Below are 25,008 nucleotides of genomic sequence, written 5' to 3' on the forward strand. Positions count from 1 at the left end.
TTAAAAGCGAATTGTAGAGCGTAATACAATTCTTTGCTATGTAAAAATTCCAGTTCTATTATTCTATTTCTGTGAGTATGCAATTTCAGAAATCTGTATATGAAAACAAATGGAACAAATTGTTCGGTATATCGGCTGGGATTATTTGGAAAAATATCTATAATCAAAAAATAAAATGCATGTATGTTAAGAAAGTTGCTGAATTCAATTATAAGCTATTGAACTATGTACTCAACAATTATAATTTAAGTGTTAGTAAGTGGAACAAAGATGTATCAGCCGAATGTGAATGTTGTCAAACGATCGAAGACTGTGAACATCTTTTATTTAGTTGTAAATTAGTAAAACACATATGGCAAGAGGTGGGAATTTTTTTTTTTTGAATATCATGGAAGATATTAGTACTGGGATTCCATTATGAAAATAACGTCAAAACAAGAAGGTTAAATAATATTTTGTCATTTATCTGATTTTCAATGTATAAATACAAAATGTATTTATTTTTCAAAAAAGAAATGTATATACTTTTCAAAAAAGAATGTCAAAAGAAAATTTAAAATATTTTGTCAAAAAAAACTTAATTGTGGAAAACTGTGTTCTTAAAAAAGCTGGAAGTATTACATGTACTGATGACACGTACTTTAATCTAAGTAATTCTATGCATTCATCATTTTTATTCCACATTCTTGGGGGGGGGGGGGGGGGGTAGAGTCCTCCAGTTTGAAGACAAGAGGTTCAATGGACTATGGACTGGACTATGTATGCAAATCCCTTGTCTGCGTGGAAAAGATTGCATGTATAATGTACATTATATCTTATGTAATAATATTGTTGAAGCTATATTTAATATATTTTACTACTGTTGAAAATTGTAATAAGGTACGGAAAATTTAAAAAAAAAACTTTTAAATATGTATTGATTAAAGAAATGAATTTAACAAAAAAATTTAAAAAATTCCAGTTTTAGACCTAAAATGAATGTCTTTGAAAAAGATTTTAACTGATATATTGAACCTATGTAAACAAAAGCAGGGCAATTTGATCATTTTGATCAAAATGATTTGATCATTTTGAATGATCATTTGATCATTCGAAATGCATTCCTAAATCATAGTAAAAAATGGAAAAATTGAATTTGACCAAAATCGTGACCATGCCCCTTTAAAAATCATTTTTCCACAAAGCATGCCAAGTCTGTTGTGAGCTAATCAATCAGTTTAAACGCTAATTAATAAAATAAATGCTTAAAATACCACAAAATTATGGTTACATCAGCTCCACTCTTTACTTGAACAAGCGTTGTTGAAACTAGAATTTTATATCATAAAACATAACAAATATGTAAACATACATTTATATTTATTTGTTTTACATACATTGTATATTCAAAATAAATAACCTGTGTACAATAAATACTTAAAAATTCTTTTAATTTGTAAAATACGAAAAATGTTCACAATTTAAGTCCTCTTCACCTCACGACTTACACTTTTTATGACAATACATAAAATAATCATTTAACTTCAAACTGCGGTGGATGAAGCATCAGACGACAAGGAATATATATAAGACCTTTGTTTACATGAATATAAGACTTTGATTTCTTTTGTGTGTTTTTTTTTTAAATCCCAAAGAGCTTTTTCTCGGTAATTTTAATATTCGGAAACAAGAACATCAAAAAATTAAAAGATTAGACAATATCTTGCTTTTCCAGTGTTCCATGTTAGGGCCAAAAATAAAAGTTCATTACTAGAGTGAAAGACCACGCCTCATAGAAATGTTATATGTCTTTTTATACTAAATCTAACAATTAGCACTATAAAAATTGTATTTACGATTTCAAAGGTATGACATCTGGCTTAAGATATCATTAGATATACATTAAAAACAAATAAATTCAAGATATGGATCGAAAATGTAATGGGCGAGGTGCTATCATATCATGAACATATTCAACATAATTAAAGCGTTGTTGATGAAGAACTTTGTTCATAATGATAGCGCTTTTGACTCCGGAACAGAAGGTACTACGTATTACCTCAACACGGCCCCAGATGGCCGGGCAACAACACAAATATACACAACATGTCACGGTCCCCTCCCCCGACCCCTCTCTGACCCTAGTCCTAGTCCTTCAGCTCGATATCTTGCCGTCCTTTTTCAGTGCTTCCTCCAGTTTAGTGAAGAATTCCACCATGGAGCCAGGAATGGCAGATTCCACCACGTTTTTGGGGAGCATCCCCTTAATATCTGGCTGAATTAAGCTGACTAATTTACACTTGTTTGGATCGCTGTAAGTAATGTAAACATATAAATCACTGATCAAAAAGAAAAAAAAAATTTTATCTCTCAACTCAATTTTAAAACACGTAACGTATAGACTGTTGTTTTATTACTTTCACGCCGAATCATTTCATTCTGCATAAAATTCAAAGGAAAATAACATTAAAAACATCGTAATAAAAACCCTATTTAATTTCATTTAGCAGTTGTAAACTACACCCTTTAAAAGATATCAGATAAAAGTGTTTCAACAAAATGCCTTTACAAACAGCATGCCAATTGAAGCAATAAGAATAAAATATCACTGTTAAAGCATTTACACAACATAAAAATCATGATGAAAAACAGGCAGATCAAATGCAGTGTAGTGTAGGGCATGAAACAACGTAATACTGCTGTTTCAAAATGGGTTTGTAATTCTTATGTAACCTGTACTGAAAGACAACATTGTCGTAAACAATGAAGTTAAAGTTTCTGAAAATCAACCTTTAGCGAATTCCCCAGAAAGAGAGATCGTTCCTAAACTTTGAATATCGATCTGTTAAATTGATGTTATATGCTGCAATCTCTAAAATTTGATCAGTGGTTGTATGAATGATAGTGACTTTCTAAACCCTAAATTTAGGAAAATATGAAATGAATAAAATATAAATATTCTGAAAAAAATTGCCATGACGGAGTGTTAATTTTTTATATAACTATTCAATGAGGGCAGGTTACAGGACAACGTTATGCTACCGATGACCTGCTTGAACTGCTTGTTAATCGTTAATGGCGGGAACAATACGTAGAAATATACTAGTAATGCAATGCCGGTTATCGTGGAAACATATGCACTGTGATGAATATCAAAAATAAAGTTATCAAAATTTAATGCCTATGCTATCATTTCGTTGTAACATTTTTGTAGCATCTAGGATGATGTGAAATATTAACTTTATCTTTCGCGTTCCGTTTAACAAATGAAGCTTTCATGTATCCTTCTGTGAGTAAAAAGGATGTTGTTTTAACGATATGAATGCAATTTCCCCCGAGTTTTCTAATAAGAACATCAGCATTCCAAATGATTCGACACCCAAAAGAAATCTCAGAACTTTCTTTGAATAATTTCTGGGTCTATCTGTAAGAAATCAAACACAAGCTTTTTGGATTTGAATACATTTTTCTAACGCCGACCTGACTGAAAACAGCTAGTACTCCAGCGGCTATAAATTAATGCCATGGTGCCGCTAGTTCACCAGCGATACCACGTTCCAAAATCGATAGTTATCATCATTGTAAATATAGGTTAGACAGTCCCTCATCAATTGATCACATCCAGCCCCAGGCCCCCGCGGAGATACACATAATAAATCTTGTAGCAGATGGCGAAAACTTGGAGCACTTGCCTTGTTTTCTTAATTTTGAAATTAGACACAATTGTTTTCGATGCACTACTTAAAGAAATACAGATGCTAAGGAAAATGGTTTCATAGATTAGCTAACATTTCAGAAATAGGTCTCAAAACATTATGCAAACTTTCTAATCCTCGCCCTAATCTATTTCGTAATCCGACTTTAATGTATCAGGGAATACATCTCCTGATAAATTATACACATAATTTTTCAGTGATTTTATGATTAATTGTACTCGTTGGTTCCTATTGTTCATCCGTGGAAAAGGAACGGCACACTGCTCTGTAAATATTTTGAAAACAGTGTTTGCATATACTTTCAGGATTATATTTGCAACTTTAGATATCGTATAGGATTCAACATCGCATTCGAAGATCACAATTTAGTAACGGTTGGAAAATGTCTTTAAAAATTTTAAGATGTATTGTAATAGATTTATAAAAAAGTATCTTGTGTCAAAATACTATCGTAAAAAATGGCAAAATTGGTATGGCTGTGGTAAATATAAATGAATAACAAAAATGGCTTAATGAGCAAGGACTTGATAGATAGAGGGTGGGTGTGACCTACTTACGATGGGAATTTTATAACTAGCACTCCACAGGAATAATTCCAGCCTCTAACATACTTCTTCTCTTCGGGAAATTCATCTAGCTCCACGCTACATGCTACAAAACAAGCTCAAAGTAACAAGCTCTGACCACACCTACAGGTGCTCACTCAAGCTCACTTGATCAAGCTCACTTCAAGCTCACTCAAGCTGCTTATTGGTAGTTCTCTCACACATTAAGAAAATTCAATAGCCACAACCAAAGCATTCCATATGGTCAATGGCTCTTAGTAACAAAATAGATGCCTCTAAAGCTACACAAGATCAAGAAAGAAGAAAATCTCAGAAGACCATATATCTTAAGTGTTGCCCATTGAGAAATTCCTAAATCAATTGTACTTTGTGTATTTATACCTTGATCTTTTTGTGTTTATCGCTTTTAAATCAATACAAGACATATAATTACTTGCATGATTCAAACGGGCTTGGTAAAATACAAATCTACAGATGATGTTGTCTGGGAGCATGATATTCATTACATACATGTTTGGATACACAATAGGTATTACTTCATATGATAAATCTAAGTACATAAGCAGGAATACTGAGACAGAAATAAAAGGTTGTTAGAAAAAAGAAAAGAATGTGAGGAGTTAGTCTAAATCAAGCCATTCCCGTAGTCGCATGGCATGCTGGGTACAGTCATGTGACTTACTCTGGGTATTTGACACAGATCATGCCACATGACCAGTTCCAACCCCGCACATGATCTTTGACCTCTGGACATTCAGGATATTCAATACTGATAGCTGAAAACAAACCAAGCTCACATATTTACTCTCCCTTTAATTTGGCAACATTATCTAAAAGTGCCATTAAAATGATAAAGAAAAGACTCGGAAACTTTTTTCTGTTATTCAGTCTAAAAATAATCATACTTGAACAAATATGGTACGTCATGACAGTTAAAATTGTCCATTATCTTACAATGTTATCATTTTACTGTAAATTGGGATCATAATAGAGTTTGATATTACCAGAATGGACTAAGTTCCCCCTAGGAACAAGTTATCTGTAAAATGTAATCTACATCCGTTTATTTTTAGCCTTTTGTTTCTAAATACCAGCTTTGTATGACTTAACACCTCTAATTTAGAAATTTTATCAGGATAAGATTGGGTGTTTCTGATCCCTATCTAATTCAGATGATAATTTATCAGGGGAATTATTGACAGGGTGGTGCTTCAAGGTACATTCAGTACACTGTATCTCAATGATTCAACAAAAGGCACTCAATTATGCTGGGGTTTGCAGCACAATATGACCTTATATTAATATTAGCCGCAATTTAAATACCTTAAAGGGCAACACATTTTGAGTGTTTTACAAAGGTAATTGATTTTGCCTCATTAAAATCAATCAGCTGATCAGATAATTTCACATTTCATAGAAAGGTTTCTATATCCTGGACATGAAATCATTTGCTTTCCTCTAAACTTTGCAAATATGCTGCATTTAATAATCCATCATTATGAGTTAATCTTATCAGTGGCAATCAATACTTCGTGTGTAACTGTTAATAAAACAGATAAGAATGTTTTTTTTTCAAGGGCTCTTCATTTTATGGCAAAATTCATAACCCAACAGTTTTGACGGTATATCAGATCTCAATATTTCAGAATGTTGAATTTTGAAACCCATTTCAAAATAATTAAACCTACATTGGCCTTGTGTGAAGCCAAAAAAAATTTCATTCTCCATAACCCAACATTTTACTAAGTTGTATCGTACCCCCCCCCCCCCCCCCCCTTAAATATACTAGCATCCTAAGCTAATTTAATAAGAACACAGGATTAAACCAGCAACATGCCAAGTCTCCAGATTTTTAGATTCTTCTGCATAAAATGTCTAGATTGAATATTATCCAAAGATGCAGTTTATTATTAACTTATGGGGGAGAGTCAAGTCCTATTATTTTGTGAATGAAAGATAATCTTATGTACGAGTATTTCAAGAAAATGTGAAGATTCTCTGAAACTAATGTAAGCATGTTTATAAAACAAAGTCAGAAATGTATATAATGAAACAGAGAAAATATTCACAAAAAAAGATTTTAGAGATTGATGTTATATATGACTTATTTACCATTGGTAGAAAAGCATTCGTCGGTTTCTCGCACTAGAATGAGGTCCACAAAGTCGCGAGGTGAGATCAGACCAAGCATGGCGCTGGCTGTACAGGCACGATTGATTCTTAAATCAGGCTGAAACCAAAAGAAAAAACATATTATTTCTGATAAACGCATTCATGCTATGATATACAGCAGGTGTCTTTTAGATTAGCTTTCTAAGACAGAAACTTTCAGTAACACCTTAAGAAAGTTTGCTGCTTTTTCATAATCTATCCATTGACGGAGTTAATGATGTCATGTTTTCCACATGTCTTATTCCTTTCGTGCACCATTTACATAGCCAAAATACCATGCAGCTTAATCTCCTTCATGATTCATGAATGATTTAATGTCATGATGATATGTACGTACTGGTAGATAGACAACTGTTCATATTGGGTATTATGTAAGTGCACATGCATGTTGAATAAGAATTAGCAATTGATGGTTTTTTTTTGTTGGAAATATATAGTACTGGTATCTAGTTTAAAGAAAGAGTCTGTATTCGATTACTCATAAAGTGAGACTCCCTCCACTTCATTCAGTTGTAGTTTGAAGCCTAACGAACTCATGTGCATGAGTGAAATTCATATACATTGAGTAATTGGAATTTAAAACAACATCAAACTGTATTGTTAATACATGCTGTGGAATTTCATATTCTCTAGCTTTCTTGGTGTGTTCCGAAATTTTAACAACTGTTACAAGAGTACAAACAAGATTCAGGGAGTTCCCCAGACAACTACTTGTCTGGAATGAAGAGATTTGGTCTCCCCCATCACTGACACAAATCTGTATAATTGCTCATGTACTTTCCAAACACTTCTGTTGCTTTTGCATTAAAAATGCAGAGCCAAGAACTAGGTCATCTGCATGCTGAGAAGGAGAAAAAAATGTGTTTCTAGTACTTCCTTATTTATACCGTATGTCTGCTGATCCCTCGTAAAGTGTTACATTCAGATTAATTATTCTGTTTATCTCCCTTTGTCATGAAAACCTAGATATCGCTCTCGGCAATGACTGTGCAAGAATCAATGAGATTTTGACATTATTTTGGTGCATTAAACAGCCTTCATTAAATCTTTTCTTTTTTATCCAATGAAGATTACCCTCTCTATTTTATAACTCAGAGCCATATAAGGTTTAGAAATGTTCACCAACTCCCACGCTAATTGCAGAACAAAAGTGTCTCAGAAATCAATGATTCCAGCAAATTCAGACAATGTCATCCCAGAAAGTGCATTGATCTCTAGCTCGATGAAAAAACATTAATAAAATGCATCGTAGAAAAGGAAAAATGTCTGCCTACAATAAGTGTACCCCTGGTAAGTTGGCCTCTCACTCAAAGAACACAGGAAATTTGGTTTAACCCAATCATCTTGACAAGCTAGATACACAAAGTCATCCTTGCATACTCAATATAAGAGGTAGTAATGTCTTATTCTGGACAATATAAATGTAAATAGACCATACTTTTCCATTATGGCTGTTTTTATCTCTGTTTAAATTGCAATAAATTGATTAATAAAGTTATTGTTATTTTATCTATATATTCACCTCTAATGATCACTCTTACAGATATTCTACCTTTATGAACATTAAACAGATGTTACTGCATGTACATAAAAAACAGAATAGTCAGTGTATTGAATAATCATTAAATGATGCAAACCATTGCTTATAAATACTGTTAATATGAAACTGCATGTTATGTCAATTACTCAGCTCAATCCGTCTTGCTTACGAAAGGTACCCTCGAATGCTACAGATCATATATCATTTAAATGCACTATTAAATCATATGATGACTTAACATGCATCGTTCATATTTATCATACTTGCCTTAAATGCTGTGGAATCATTAGATTTTGTGGTTGCTCAATTTTCATGGAATTTGTGGGTACCTCTCTTTCACAAGTTAACATCCTCCACAAATTAATAAATTAGGGTAATAAACAAATCATATTTCCTTTTGTAGGTATAAGAGATTACACAAACCTGTAAAATTTAAGCAATCCACAAAAATTGGCCCCCACGAAATTTAATGATTCCACAGTATCATAAATACTTAGCCTTCTTTAATCTTGAAAAGATCTCATTTTTGGAACACTAAATTGACTTATCGGGTAAATCAATGGGACAGAGAGAAAGGTTACAGTCTAAAATTCTCACATGCTAGATTAACAAATACAGCTTACTCCACTTATATTGAAGTCGCTTATTTTGAAATAAATATAAATCCCCAGTTTTAGCCTCTTATTTTCTTTGCATTAAAATAATGGTTATAATGAAATCGGATATTTTGAATTATCGCTTATTTTGAAGCCACTGATCGGTCCCTAGAGGTGATAATGAGTTGTTTTTATAACGGTTATATTGAAGTGCTCCCTGGCGGTTGGTGACAGTAATTATATCTGACTGACCATTGATATACAAAGGTGTGAATTGATAAGTTTTTATACTGCTTTACAAAATAAAATTCATTCACTGTTGAATTCTTTCTTTCCACGTACATATGGGCGTATTGAGGCTAGACGTAAAATGGGGAAACCCCACAGAAATGAAAAAATTATCTTAGGACACTATATACAAACTAGTTATGGTTATTGATAAGAAAACAAAGCCTAAATCTGAAGTAGCTAAGGATTTTGGGATTAACCCAAGTACGCTCACAATTATTTACAAGCAGCGTTCTGCAGTGATTGAAGCGCTTGATTCCGGTGATTATTCCCCAAAATGTAAACGAATGCGACCAGGGAATTACAATGAGGTTAAAGGTTGTCTTTTACTTTCTCAATTAAACTTTTAAATAATATTATTCCATGTTCAATACATGTATCCATTAGATAAACGATGATCAAATTAATTTGTTCCGGTTTGTTCTTCTTTATTTAAGATCGGGATTGAACTTTTACAAAATGGCAGCTTCATGTCAGTCGATTTCGCTTATATTGAATTACGGATATATTGAAATAATTTGAATTGTCCCCAGAATTTCAATATATCCGGAGTAGGCTGTATTGCTATAATTTTGTCCTTTAATTCAAATAAAGATTTCACCATATCGTAATTCTCAGAGAATTCACCTACTGTTTCAATCCACTTTAGGATTTCGATCTTCTTCATGTTCGTGTCCCATTTTGCCCTGGGACCATCTGGTAAGGGTTCCACATAGTCAAATACAGTTTTAGGAGGACAGTTGTAAATAGCCTCACCTTTATATCTGTGATTGAAAAAAAAAAGTTTCAATGAGATCCAGTCCTTATGCACATGTATCTAAGACAACAGTTTTCAATCTACAGGTAATATAACTTAACAAAGTAACAGTCAACTAATCTGAAACCTTCACAATTAGAAATTAGTCCAAAATATCTGATGTTTTCCTGGCCTTTTTAATGATTTTGATATCCAGTAAAATACCGAAATACTGGTAGTTAGAATAGAAAAGCCAGGAAAACTCCATCTGAAATAGAAACTGGAAAATCTGAATGTGAAAACTCATAAATTTGTTTCTTAACCTGTATGTATTTAAGACAGGTTTTACTGTAATGATCAGTAAATATAATTGATTTCTTTGACAAATTTTAACATATTAATTTCAAAGTTTATATGAACTTATGACACTTTTTTATTTCAATTTTCTAATTTCTTAAACAGAAAATATTTTTCAAGGTCATGCATCTGAATTATCGGTAAACATTGATCATTGCCTTTTTCATTATTTCACCCATTATTTTATCATTGACAGTGTATTTCATTATATTTTGATATCTAACACATAAATACCGGAAAACTTCAAAGACAGGAATTATCAGGGCACTTTATACACACATTACCGGAAGGAAATCTCTCAGTCTGAATGATAACAATTAGATAACCAAAATGGTCTACTGCACAAATCATAATTATTTCAAACAATAGGAATACAAGTCCCTTTAGGTTAAACCTATTTTATGGAAATAATGTTTCCACATGACTCAAAATTTGAAATTCTTTCAAAAGTCTCTTGGCACACCTTTTATTATAGATAACAATACTATCACTGAAAGCTTCTGATTCATATTATCACTTCTTGGAATTTATCTGAATTTACTCATATGATGTTCTTTATCTATTTTGTAAGTGAGTGATGATATCATCGTGGTTAATGTAAACATCTCTCAAATCATAACCAGAACTGAACAGAATTCTGATCTCATGGTGAAAAAATGAAATATTAAAAACCCATGTTCTACAATTTAGAGAAAATTTAGTTGTACCCTAAATGTAATCTGACATGGGGTAAAATAAAGTACAGAAGTTCCGTTTTTAATTAACAAATTTTCATTCTAACAATGAACTTACTTGCCTCTTACTGTAACATTAATTTTACATTACCAGGAGTTTATAAGGTTAAAATCTAAAAAAAATTCTTAGCCAATGCAGACATTGACTTGCAGTAATCAAACTGCACCTGCCGGAATGATTAGAATTTAACCTTCCCAAATCTCCAAAGAACTGTCTGCTGTCTGGATACCCCCACCCCCAGTAAATGAGATAATCATCCAAAGCAGGTGCTGCTGATTTCTGAATCACAAGATGGTCCCAAGTAATTATTACTACATTTAATTACAGTCAAGGAGAGAGTTTTAATTTAAGGTAAATTAGACAGATTCTGGAGTAAAAGTGTACTCAATTAAACTGAGGCTATGTTCTAAAATAAAACATATTGAGTACAAGTAACTGGGTCCAATTTTGCACCCAGCAAAATCATCGGAAAGTTAACCCTTGATGAGGTGCATAGATTTGCACCAATAATATTCTTAAACTCTATAAATCAAATTTCATTGCAAAGAAATAAAATTATAGCACAACTAAAGGGAAATTTAAATTAGGCGATCATAATTTGATTTTTAGTTTTACGGATTTTTTTCCAAGAAAAGTCAAGTCGGAGGACGAAAAAAAAAAAAAAAAAAAAGACATGTCAGCTGCTGGCCCGGGTACTCAGAGGCAACTCTTGCTGCCACATATCACTACCACCTCCGATTGTGAGGACTCCAACTGCGTCTGAGGGTCTGTTGTTTTGCATTGGATGAATTGGTTTGCAAGTGTAGTTTCACTACAGGGACCAACCTAGAGCAAAATTTTTGGGAGACTTCAATTCTCTCTAACAGAAAAATAGAGAGAAGTTTGAGAAATCAGGGAGACTTCCATTACTTGACCATGGCATAACGCTAATGATGATATACACAGATTCAACCTTTTAATAATTTAAATTAGATTAGAAGTAAGTCAATAACAAAAAAAAACTTTTAATAATTATGAAAAAAATTACCAATTTATTAATTTAATTTATTTGCGGCATTCATACATTAAAAAGATGAAATGTGTTGTAATTGTCTTAAATGACAAATAACAGTGACAGTTTCTGTATATCTGTGTATTTTGGGGGTATTAGAACAACCCTTTGACCCAATTACAACCGTTATGTAGAGGGTTTATTTTTTTTTTTAAAGATAACTGTAAACAAAGGGTTTTATGATTATTTAAGCATTAATTTGGTAGAGTTATTAGCCAATTACAAGTTGCCACCTAATTGTAGCATCAACACTAAAAGAAATAAACATCGGTTGCACAGTATGTGGTTGCATCATCCGTATATTAGGCCTAACCCTCAAGATAAGACAGTCTCAGTAATTATCCTAATCATAACAGGGGTTAACTGAGGCTGTGAAAATGTCTTTAGAATAAGTTAAGTATCATTTTATTGCCTTTTGGGTTAATTTAGACGATTGTGAACTCATAATACAGGGCGACTTCCAACTTCTCTTTTGGAGGAAATTCCGGCGAAGTTACCGACCAAAAAGCGACTATTTCGTCCAAGTCGCCCCATTTGAACACAACGAAACCAATCCAACGATGTTCTGCAACACCTTGACCTTCCTCAATCATTCTGCAAGCGTTTTTACATCCAGATTTAAATGTCTCAGTGATTTCCTATTATAAAACACGGGTTTGACTCGAGCAGCCTAAACTGAGCTTGAAAATTTTCGATTTTTTTTTTTTTTTTAAAATGCAAATTTTTAGAGTCGGCGGATCCGTAAAACTAAAAATCAAATTATGATCGCCTTAATTGAAAATTTAAGATTATTAAATGCACCTAAGGATGATCTTTTTGTTAGCTTCATGAGTGACTGGTAAAACTTCTAAAATCCCATCCAAAATCAAACATTTTAAATACCATGAAGTTTTCTGTATGAACGTTATAAAACTGTTATCTGTTCATCAAGTGTTTGTGTGGCGTACCTCTTTTTCAATTGGTTTAACTTGGTCCACTTCCGAACTTTCGCACACAGACACCATGTCATTCAGTACAAGAACATTAATATGACAGATAATTCAATGACTGTTTAAAACCTTTCATTTTATGGTAACTGTATACTTAGTAATGGTTCTTCAAAGGTGGGCATTACCCATGTAAGGAAAATGCAAACTGAGGTACCGTAGGTACCACATACATTGTTTGTGTATCGGTACTTTTTAATAATTGATTTCATTCCAGTTGAAAGTTAAATATGAAAAAAATCCATGATCGAAGTAAACATATCTGATCTCTCATTATGAGTAATGGTAAGTGTATATGGTTTTTATTGCACAAGTTGCGAGTTTTAATAGAAATGTGTAACAGTAAAAATCTATTTGATGTTATCTCATCAAATAATTATGAAATGAGTGAATACTATTGCAATGCTTATTGTTGCAAACATGTGATAAAATTAAATGCTTAATATGCTAATAAATTAGTAACATACATCTCAGTTTTACATGCAATAAGTCAAAATAATAAATTAAGCCAGTTGCTGAATGAAACCTCAAATCTTTTCCAATCCTTTTTATGAATATATTCTCAACCAACAGAATCAGTTTTGATAAAAAATAATGATTAATAAAATGCATACAGTTGAAATTCCTAACCTAACCCAATTTTGTTTTTACTTCACAAAAATTATTTTAAAAAAAAAAACCTTACACAGAATTAACAAGGATGAGAGTTATTAAGTATATTTCACCCAAAGTCATGGGAGGTTTCCTGGATTCTGCAATGTTATGTAACATGATTGCCCAGTTTTTACTTAATCATGCCAGACAAAATCCCAGGATCGAAATATTTACAGACCTAACCAAATAAAAAAATCTCCCCACATGCACTGTACATTGTATATCTACCTATACGGTGTCAGCAGGTACTCCTGATCTATGTACTGACTGACACGGCTACCTTGGTCATCCTGTAATACCTGTATTAACACCTGCCAGACACTGCCAACACCTACAGTGTACAGGGAGATCAGCAGCGAAGCCTATTAATGGGTGACCTCACAGTGACCAGCCATTTCAGGACAGGCTCTCACTTTACTTCAAGGTCAAAATAAACTGTGTCTTGATACTTACTGTTTAAATATCTATTTCTCATAAATAAGCCCTATATACATGATCAATATTTGTATCATGAGTTTATGCTGTATCAGCATTACAGATTCAAATTGGATAAAGCTGAGAAAATTTACTATTTTGATGCCGTCATTGCCAGTATCAGTGCTGTATGACTAAAAAGATATTACATTGATTCATAAGAATAAAACAACTAAACGAAAGTCATGCAAGCTCCTATCCCCGAATCCCTTCTTTAATTAATTATGAGACACTTAAAAGTTTAAAATAGTGATTAACCACACAAAGAGTTAAGGGAGTAAAAGTCTAGTAATATGATTTATAAAAATGCTTAAATTCATGAAAAACATATATCATTCCCATTAATCTAATCCTCTTTCTCAAGTTTCTGAAGAGTGCGAGTCCATTACACAATCATAATTTTGTCACTTTAGCATTATTCAAAACCGTATAAGCCACAGTTAGCGCAGAAGTCAAGACAGAATCTTAGGAATGTGAAAGAGAGCTCCAATTCATGGTCAGACTAAGGGCTGCAGGGCTTTGTGTGTACCACTCAAAGGCATTCTAAATATTTGTACAAAATGCTCTGAATGAGATATCAAATTCTCTCTCTACAATGAGAGAGCAAGTGCAGTGGAAGTTGCCACAAATTCTGAAGAAATGTCAAGGTGTACTGTAAAGTTAGTAAATAGAGCACAAGACACATTGAAAATGGCTTTATATAAAAGATCTATTCGATTCCTGCATGCCAGCAGGAAAAACTGATGAAGTCTTAAAATCAACACAGAGTTGTATAATATATTTAATTGAATACCTGGCTACATAAGACATGGCTCAATATTAAATCAGCCTGCACAATACTGACAAGGCAGAGCATGCATTCATTTTCATTGATAGGGAATTAATGCTTCCTCTCAAGATGCCTGCTCTTGAATTCAGTAAGAGATGCTGCACAGACTCATGCTGGTTTTCTGCCTGGGTCATGTGCATTTCTCAACATTGTAGCACTCAGTCAATTGTAATATGCTCTGAAGAAAAAATGCCAGCTTTTCATGTGATTTTTATTGACAGTTTATCTGAAGTTTTTTTTATCGACATGGGCTCGATCATCTTGGAATTTCAAAGAGTGAAAAGAATCTGGCAAGAGCTTTCAACCCACTCCAAATCATTAAGTTAATATTTTAAAGTTCAATACAATGTATTTACACATAAGACTTCTGAGGCACAACAATGGATGTGTACAGGTAATTTATGTTATCTTGGAGTCGAGCATTTCTCAAAACAAATACACGTACTGGTACCAGTTAAACAACCTAACCTCTCTCTCTCTCTCTCTCTCTCTCTCTCTCTCTCTCTCTCTCTCTCTCTCTCTCTCTCTCTCTCTCTCTCCATTTACAACCAACCAATGTTTTATCCATGAGAAGAACATTTCCATGCTGCAGTTGGTGTGATAAAATCTGACTGCATGAAACAAGCACCTGACCATTTCTTCTCCACAGTTGTTTCTTTCATGCTGAGTCTGTGGTTTTGATATAAAAATTTGGTCTAATCTAAAGCATCTTGCCATGACTTGTTCTTTGGCTGTTTGGGCTTAAACAAGAGATTAATTGTTATAACACCTCTTTCCTCCATTACTTATGATCACAATCTTTAAATTAGCCTCACAAAGTTCTTGGGCATAAAGCTTCTTTTTGTAAGAACATACAAGAGTTTGTTGTGAATATAAGTGCACAGCGAAATGAAAAATACATGGTTTCTAAGCAAAAAACAGTTTCAGTTTGAACTTTAAATAAACTAAATAGTAACTGCTTAACAAAAATTTGATGAACTGGTGCATTTTATTTCATTCTTTATAGAATTAATTTCTGTTTTGCTTAGCACGTTATCAATTGTCTGATTAGGTAGACACTATTTTTATTAGCCTCCTCCGGGAAGTTAATTTACTTATCTCTTCCCAAAATGTCATCAATGACGATGCAATACATGTAAGGTATGTTATGGGACCCCGGGGAGAATTAGTGGGTTTGCAGAGGTAGATACTCTACGTAATGCAATGCCAATTAAGAACAAGTGATGGTATTTCTTTTATTTTTATCTTGCTCACATTTTTAATCTCATCTCGAGCCTCACTTTACAGCCTCATAGCTACATGTATTGATGTATTACTGTCATATGTTACATGTGATGATGATCTAATACAAGTAATAATTTACTGAACTCAACAGTACTCCACGGTGATAATTTCATCTAAGCAGAATTTCAACAGTTCTAAATGAGAAGGGCACATGAGTCTTGCACTTAATTAAGTCTTGGAATACTCCTGCTGGTTCGGAATTAAAATTTGAATTGTTGCTGAGCAGAGATGTCATGCTTCATTAAGAAGATGAACATTTGAAATGAACCAACACATTGCAGAAATCATTAGAGAGAAGCTGATAGTGTATTTCTTCCAATCAGAATGAAGTTTAAAAAGTTTCATCTTGTAAAATCTCAATTCACATGTTTATAGTGTCTATCTCACCTGTCAATTAAAATTGACAGTTACTGGAAAATTAAAGACCAGTCTAACAGAGGTACATGGCACCTTAGTGCAGGTATTTCCTGTAGGTTTCACATTAAAACACCATATTTATGCTTCAAATCAAGGGGGTTTCTGTTGTCACAAAGAAAACATTGAAGAGAGTTGTTGCACACCCCCAAAAATGTACTGGAAAATATATAAACCCAGACCCTTACTGAGAGACCACATGCAAAGTGCCAGATCTACAAACATTTTGTGGAAATAATGGCTGCAGAGAAATGTTTAAGCTTGCAGTGAGTAAAAAAAATCAAAATGCTGTACTTACAAGTGCCCAGAAAATTCTTCTGATTGTCTGTAGGAAATTTCAAAATTTTTCTAAAAAGAAAGAAAACAGGATACATATTATTATTAATAACAAACATGTTCTGGGCAATTAATATACTTTAATTAAAAAGAGAATCAGTGGTTGTAGTTTACAAATTCATTTACTGAAATTTCATGAAAATTGGCGATAAACAACTTGTTTATCAAACCATATAAAATTAAATTACAGTGTACATGATTTCAATTGTAAGTAGTGTAACATTTTGATATAGATGTGTCTGATCTATCATATAAAGAGACAGGTGAAGATTATCCATGTGCATTTGTAAGCAGCATGTACCTGTAATATGTACATGTACAAATATAATGTTGTTCTTTTTTAAGATTGGACTAAAGATCAAGGCAATCTTTAAGGACTCAGGGTCACTCCAACTATGTGCTTACAGCTATTTGTACCAGGATTCCCTACCCCCCCCCCCCCCCCCCCCCCCCCCCGACATAGCGGCTTTCATCATTTATAAGGTTATCATTCTAAAGCTCATAAATCTGTTGGGGGGGGGGGGGGGGGGGGGCTACAGAGCGATATGGAGAGCTGCATTTCCTATTTTTTTATTTCTTTTTTGCTCATGGTGAACAATTTATCAACAGGACTAGGATTTTGGAATGTACCTGCCACCTCATCCTTGGAGCTTCCTGACCATTTGATCTATGATACCTATCGCCTGCCGCGCACCCCAGACAGTTTAAGGTAGTTTAATCAGAGTGATTAAGACAACCAGGTGTAGCTGCTCAAATGTTCAAGGTCTGGTCTTTAAATTTGCATAAATTAATCATGTAAATATTTGCTTACCACTGCCCTCGAAGTTCCCATTTATCAGGGCCCACGTGAAGGTACAGACTCACGTTATGTATTAATTGCGGTTTTCCGCTACACTTCATGAAATTGAAATTAACGATCGAACTAATCACTACACAAAACAATACAATAAAAACTAAGATTGCCCATTTGCTAATTGTTCATACCGCGTTGAGCAATACTTTTAAACTATCGACTTGGTCACAACGTACACCGTTATTGTTCTGTACAAACACTATACAGAGGGTACTATACACGTGCAAGGAAACTCACCGATTTCTTTGCGGATGTCCAGCCTTCTGCCGTTTTGTAATATTTCTGTAGCCTGTCTGCAACCCCCTCTGCTATTTTCCTAAAATCCATAGTGATTCCTGTACACAATTTGTCAACCGACCACTCGTGTCAAGTCCTTGTGTGTTTATGCTGTTCATTCATTCATACGCTACACGGGAACCATACGGTCATGTGACTTTTCAATCTAATAATAGATTTGATAATGTGGCGGTAAATTTTTTAAACGCCCATCAAGATTTCCCCGTAGTTATACAATGACGACAACTCATTATGTAATTGGGTAAGGCAGGAAAAATGGCAATATGTCAAAGGTTAAGAGCATTAGTAATACAGTCAAATACATGTACATGAATATTACTATATAACGTTAGCTCTCCCACAGAAACAAAAAAGATCATAGGAACAAGAAGAAATGCTTTTAATCAGAGACATAAATAACAACAGGATAAATAAGTTATTTATGTCTCTGTTCTAATTAATAACTTCTCGATCTCTTCTTTACACATAAAATTATTATGATAGATATTTATTACTGTAAATTCTTTACTATTAAACATCGTGGTTTACATGTACTTGACCCACTCATTCGTGTACACAGTAAATACCGCTTCACGCGACATCCGTCCAGTGAGTGTACACGGGCACTTGGTGCATGGTGCACTACATATACATGTGCTTGTGCTGTGGAATTTTTCCCACAGTTGAGCAAAAAATTTTTTTTTCTCAAATTGGTCAAAACTCTGATGTCAATCGGCAGTGCTCGTGACAACTTGAACATGCATATTACAGGTATTCCTGACATGTGAAAGATCGGACAGTAGCATGGAGGGGGGGGGGGGGGGGGGGGGGGCATGAGGAGCCCTTACATGTAGTCGCTAATTTTTACTTTTCAAAACAGACATTTTTGTGTGTAAAAATCACAGATAGAAATCAAACGATAATTTTGAATGAACTGACCCTCCCACTAGCTTTTGATGGACAGTGTTTACAATATAGGAGAACTTGTGAAGATAAGAATATAATGATCTATATTTCTCATAACTTGACAATATAGATCAAAATGGTTATTTAGTATTTACCATTCATCGCCAACTCTCCACTATACACCGGCACAAGGATCTGGATTTTGAAAATTTGCCTCTTTTTAAAATGTTTTTTGTTTGTCAATATTTGATTAAAATTAGAACTTTCATCCGCTCCCCGATTTTCGATGATCTAACAACACCCCATCAAAAACCGGTGAGCGGATTGAAGTTCTTATTTTAATTAGATAGGATATCAATTATGTATATTTGTACATACCGGTTAATCTAACTGATTTCATCCACCCGTATGTTTTAATATTGTACACTACGCATGAGTCTTTGACACGTGGAGAAAGTTATTTTTTCTATAAAAACCCTGACGCTCGCTCTCTGTGTTTGTTCTTAAAATAAAAATCTCATTTGAGTCACACATTATCACTTACATAAAATCTCTCTCTCTCTCTCTCTCTCTCTCTCTCTCTCTCTCTCTCTCTCTCTCTCTCATCACGTAGAGTACCATAACAAAAATAAAGTGCTAAGCCTCTGTTCTGTTATATGATGTTCGATGTTATACTCCACTTCCCGTTTTTTATCGACCGTACACATTTTAAATTAAGATTTTACTTTGGTTGCGTTGAAGAATGAACTACAATACTGTAGCTGAATATGGAGGCAGGTGTATCTAATGACTTAAAAAAATTTATGCAATATTCTTTTGCTAAAATTAGAAACATTTCATAAGTTTTTTTCTCTCGATCATTTACTGTCATACTTCATACAGTGTGTACCCATTCAGAAGTAAACATAGGCCACTGACTGATGCACAGTTGAGGATTTTTTTCTTTTATGCATAATTTGTGTTGTACTTTTATCTCATACACTGTATATATGTACATGTATGGTAAAATATCGCTCGTCATTATTTGTTATTTAATTTCTGAATGATAATGAATTTATCTTAAATATATGATTATATACATATATGTACACATGCTTTTAGAAAAAGAATATTTCTTTAAAGCAACTTGATTTATCATTTTTCTTGAAAAATAAATAATAAAGTTATTGTGGATCTAACGGGTTTGGTTTTAATATTTCCCTGTCGTTGAGGAAAATGTATATAATATATATATTGTTTTGCGGAATTTTACACAATTTGCTTAAGATATATGAATGTTCTTTGAGACGATCCCTTTACAAGATGGTAATTGTTAAACTTTGCATGCAGCGCGATAATGTCAGTGAAAGTTACACATTATTTAACAAACGCATGTGTGTGTTTTTTTTAAATTTGTTTATTTTTGTTTTCTGGTTTTATTTTCTACCATTATTATTATTATTTATTTTTTTAACTTAGAAAATCAAGTTGAGCCCCTTAATTAAAATGAATAAAATATACGAATGGTATACGAATTATTTGCAGTAAGATGTGATCATGACATCTCTTACGCGTGATCACTTCCGGTATAAACAGAAAGAACGAGAATAAATAGCGAACGATCACAGCTTTTTTATAGAACGACAATGGGCATCAGTGACATGTTCCACGACTTTTTCTTTGGTCCAGCAAAACCACCAGTACCAAACGAAGATTCAAATCCGTAAGTTTCTGAGAATTTTCATTGACATTACATGTTCAACATGTTCAATGTCATGGTTGTTGTCTGATGAAATCTGTTACAGCAGATGTTGATCATGGTATTGATTATATTTTTTTCACGGTGATTGGACATTGCCTGTTAAAAGCATCAACCATGAATAATCATCAAATCTAGTAGAATACAATCATTTATTCCTTTTAGATGCTTTTTTTAAACCACCAGTAATACAGTTTATTTAAACAGGTTTAAAAGTGAAAGTAGTCCGACGGTTAGATTTGTTTGATAGAAGGATAGCTCAGATGCTTGTTTTATTAATTAGTTGTGAGTTAAGCATTTAATTTGATTTGGCTCGTAAATATTCAAAAATCATGTAAAGAATAATGCCTCTTTCAGTTGGAGGCTGTGAATTTCCAGTTTACGTAATGGGGCACCAATTCCTGGCAAGTAAAATATCAAAATCGTTAAAAAAGCTAGGAAACTATAGTTTGGGTTTGTCTTTTCATTTACTTTTGGTCAATGAATGAACATGATCGATGCAATACTTGAAAGTGGTATGGTCATATTGGTAATTTTTATCCTTTGTAGTAATTTTACAAACATGATGAAATTCTTTTGAATCCTAAACACTATGATAATTTTCATCACCATCATTTAATCTGTCTCATGAATTTATGTCTTTTCTTAAAAGTTTCTTCTTCAGAGAGAGACATCAGACACCTAACATTCAGGATGAGGAAGATTTAAATGTCATTTTCTCAGAGAGTTTTGGTGACATGCAGAAACACATGGAAATGATGCAGAGAGAAATGGAGGCAATATTTCGTGGTTTTGGGGGCATGCATATCCCATGTAAGTTCAAATGATTGGTTTAAAATCATTGATTGTTTAAGACGTTTTGAATAAAAGAAGAATTTTACAAAAAAAAATTTTTTTGTTCTCAAAATTCTTTGTACAGTTAATGGTATTCCTGGAGGGGTTCCTGAGAGTGATAATGCAAGGGGAGGTAACCCACGGGACTTCATGCTTAAAGAACCAGAATCTTCACCTGACAACCAAATAACTCCGATGCCACCAAGACATGGAGGGTTTCATCACTTTGTGAGTAATTTCATATCAGCCATTGATTTTATTATTAACTTCCAAGAACTTATTTCAGCCATTAATCTTTGAAATGCCAATGCTTGTTTTAACCAGTTTTGGCTAAAGTTGGAAAATTAGGGGTGTTGTGGGGTGTTTTAATGTGTGTTAAAAGTTCATTTTGAAGGACTACGGTATACTGGTACATGTAATAATTTATGATGAGAGAAAAAGTGTTCCTATTAATAAAACATAATAACTAAAATTTATATAAAGGTTACAGATACATGTACATGTAAAGTTTATGTGTTACATTTCAATCCATCTTTGTCCTAAAAAATAATTTTTAATATTTTTTTAAAAAAAAATTTTGTAAGTAATATTGAGCACAGGTTAAAAAAAGCACTATACATGTATTTTAGCATTCAAAGGTTCATCTATCAATTGCTAGGTAAAGCTCCCAGTGGTAAAACAAAAGAAACAAGAACATCTTTGTTCATACTTGAAACACCTGTATTGGGACCAAATTGATTGTTAAATAAATGTAAAGAATAAAGCAACGTATTGCAAGTACTTTTTCTGTTTTTTCAGTTTGATGATTTTTTCCACAAGTTTGGTCCCCAAGAACCAGTCATCAAAGAAGATAAAGGTACGATAGTGGCACATTTATTGTTACCTTTCAAAGCATATATTTTTTGAAGTTGAATACCGGTATGCAATAAGTGTGAAAAGACTTCCCACTCTATCACATATAAATACAGTTGCATGTCATTCATACTTGCCAACCTCCAACATGTGAAAATCTGGTGGACCAGATTTGGAAAGTAAAAAAATAGTCTTAGTGCGTAACATTATTCAGGACATATTTACCATGCATTTCAAAGGTATATATTTAATATACAACAGAAATATGTGTTAAAATGTATATGCAATATTTTATTGCAAAGAAGCATGGTAACGAACAGTTGCTATTTTAATTTTCCATTACTTCTGATGTTGGTATGTACATGTACTAGGAGCAATACACATACTGGTTAAATTTACAAGACAGTAGGGCATTCATGTTTCATTGTTAAGTTCTGAGCAAAATTTTTTTTAATAATGCTAAAAGACTTTTGTGCAGAAGCATTTTTACATGACTTAGCCATTTTGAATGTTTAGTTAGATCATTTTTGGCACCAGATTCAATATTCAAATATGCATTACATAGAACACAAAAAGCCTCGTATTTCCTCGATTAGTGTGTTTTATGCATGGGAAGTCCTTTTCCCAGATATTTTGATAAGTACAAAGATATCATTTTCTTTTTGTTGGTTTTGATTCCACTGCCAGGCCCCAATAAAGACCTTTCTATTGAAAGCCATTGCACTTAATGATTTAAACCCTCAGTTTTTAAAAACAAACCACTATAATATTGACATTGTCATTTGGATACAACTTTTGATTGATTCAGGCCATGTGTTGTATTTATGGCAGAATTTTCTTTAAAAAACATTGCACAGATTAATTTCGCAAGGTATTATAGGACTCATTTCATAGTGACTTTTTCTTTGAGATAAACCTAATGATGATCTCTTCATGCATATGTGAATTTAATAGATATGACAGAAATATATGAAAAGTTAGAAATAGAAGGTTTTTATAGAAAATTTTGTTTAATATCAAAGATTTAAGCTTATATTGTATTGAAACTTGTACTAAGATTATCTGATCTTTCTTCTTCTAATAGATTTAGATAAAGAAGGAGACAATATTGACCTTTCACAAGTTTTCACAAACCCTAGAGCTGGGTTGGTTCCCTCAACCCCCCCGAGAGGAGGATTCTTTAGCAGGGGGAGCAGTGTTTCGGTCACCACAATTAGAGGAGCTGATGGGGTAATTATAATGTCCGTCTAACTCTTAAACACATAAGCCTTTTGATGAAGTTTTGGAATATGACACAAACATGAAAAAAAAGGCAGGAACATGCAAAACATTACCAACAGAGAGTAAAATATCAATTATTTCATATTTGAAAGAAATCAAAGTCATAAATACTTGAAGAAATACATTTTCATAAGTCTATAATATGTTACAGAAGTTTTGTTAGTTTTTTCCCAGTCTACATTTCCTTTGATATTCATATAGAAAATAGAACAAAAAAAGACAGTCAGAGACTCCTCGGGTAGAGAGGAAACCACAGTGACAAGGACCATGGGGGACAAGTCCCACACAGTGACCACTAGAGTGGACCAATCAGGAATCCCAGAAACTGTCGAAACATTCACCAATATTGATGAAGGTAACAAACTTTATTATGTTCTCATGTTAAAAAAAATGATTTAGATTCATTATAGAAGCAAGTGTTTATTTCTTTATCAGAATTATTACATTTATATGTGAGTTTGATATCATTGAAACAGATTTGGTGTAACTCTAAGGGAGATTACTCTAATTAAAAATCTTTACTTCTGTAGACAAAAAGAAAGATTTTGACAGTAACTGGAAACACTCACCCAAACAGCCAACGTTACTACCAGAGAGCCCGCCATTTACAACACAACAGATAGATGGAAGTTCCCTGCTAGACAGATTCTTTAACTTTAGACTATTTGGACCAAAAGATGATAATTAAAGTACACAGTGTGCATTCTAGAGGAGATATCTGAGCACACTTCAGATTTTTAATTTTATTTGTGATTGACTGTTGTTGAATATCCATTGTCTTTCAAAATACATGGTGATAGAGGAGGAAATAATTTGGAACCTTTCAACTTATACATGTTTCAGTATAATCTCATTCCTTCTTCAACATCAAAGGTTGGGAAAGCCAAAGATCATATTTATTTTTACATCAAGAAAGAGGAATTTTTTTTATCAAGTTTGTTATTGTATTATCAACACAATGACTTAAATGTGTATTTTATTTCATGTTTATGAAATTCTTTGTCTTAAACACAGTAAAGTTTTGTTATCTTGTTCTGAATATACACGATTTTCAAACATACTTTACTGCAAACAATTATATTCTTGCTGTATAAAACTGTCAATACATGGTTATCTTTTCACACCCTGATTTCCACCTACACGTAGTTGGATACTGTTAATTTTGGAACGTCCAGTTAAAGAGATAATTCTTGATTAAATTTAATTAATATCATATCTTAACTATCTGAATTTTTAATGCATTAATGAATGTTTGTGTTGTTTGCCATACAGAGAACAATAAAGCATGCCGTTTTCATCATACCTTTCTCTCTGTTACCGTTAATAGGTCCAGGTTTCTATGTTACAAGAATCTAACAAAGACCCTGTCTTATACTGCTTTTGGCTGTAGCATTGCAATAAAAATATATATTGAGAAATACTCACTTTTGGTTTCTCGGAAAATATTTAACAGGTAATATAAATTATGCATAAACATTCACTAATATGGTTTTAAGAACTGTTCTAGAACCAGTAAAGCGTTCAAGAAGACGAATAGCGATCCGTTTGAATTCTC

General features: G+C 33.1%; 2 protein-coding genes across 4 annotated transcripts; one reads left to right on the forward strand and one right to left on the reverse strand.

The window, feature by feature from the left end:
* Window positions 1-1,342: 1,342 nt before the first annotated feature.
* Window positions 1,343-17,999, reverse strand: LOC128175999 (stAR-related lipid transfer protein 5-like). Of its 2 annotated transcripts, none has more exons than XM_052841953.1 (6): window positions 17,804-17,999; window positions 16,676-16,725; window positions 9,489-9,621; window positions 6,374-6,491; window positions 4,944-5,037; window positions 1,343-2,291 (listed from the first exon to the last, which is right to left on the reverse strand). In XM_052841953.1, exons 1-6 carry the CDS (start codon window positions 17,891-17,893, stop codon window positions 2,135-2,137), a joined length of 642 nt encoding a protein of 213 aa, XP_052697913.1. In that variant the 5' UTR covers window positions 17,894-17,999; the 3' UTR covers window positions 1,343-2,134. The 2 variants fall into 2 exon arrangements, with proteins under 2 accessions (XP_052697913.1, XP_052697914.1); XM_052841954.1 differs by lacking the exon at window positions 4,944-5,037 and adding an exon at window positions 4,253-4,346 and having other exon boundaries at window positions 17,804-17,996.
* Window positions 18,000-20,290: 2,291 nt separating this feature from the next.
* LOC128176001 (HCLS1-associated protein X-1-like) lies at window positions 20,291-24,755 on the forward strand. 2 transcript variants are annotated; one of them, XM_052841957.1, is made up of 7 exons: window positions 20,291-20,450; window positions 21,151-21,299; window positions 21,406-21,548; window positions 22,119-22,176; window positions 23,257-23,402; window positions 23,655-23,808; window positions 23,984-24,755. In XM_052841957.1, exons 1-7 carry the CDS (start codon window positions 20,374-20,376, stop codon window positions 24,139-24,141), a joined length of 885 nt encoding a protein of 294 aa, XP_052697917.1. In that variant the 5' UTR covers window positions 20,291-20,373; the 3' UTR covers window positions 24,142-24,755. The 2 variants fall into 2 exon arrangements, with proteins under 2 accessions (XP_052697917.1, XP_052697916.1); XM_052841956.1 differs by having other exon boundaries at window positions 20,292-20,450; window positions 21,139-21,299.
* Window positions 24,756-25,008: the final 253 nt, after the last annotated feature.

Source organism: Crassostrea angulata, chromosome 3 (genome assembly GCF_025612915.1).
Source record: "Crassostrea angulata isolate pt1a10 chromosome 3, ASM2561291v2, whole genome shotgun sequence".
Taxonomy (NCBI): domain Eukaryota; kingdom Metazoa; phylum Mollusca; class Bivalvia; order Ostreida; family Ostreidae; genus Magallana; species Magallana angulata.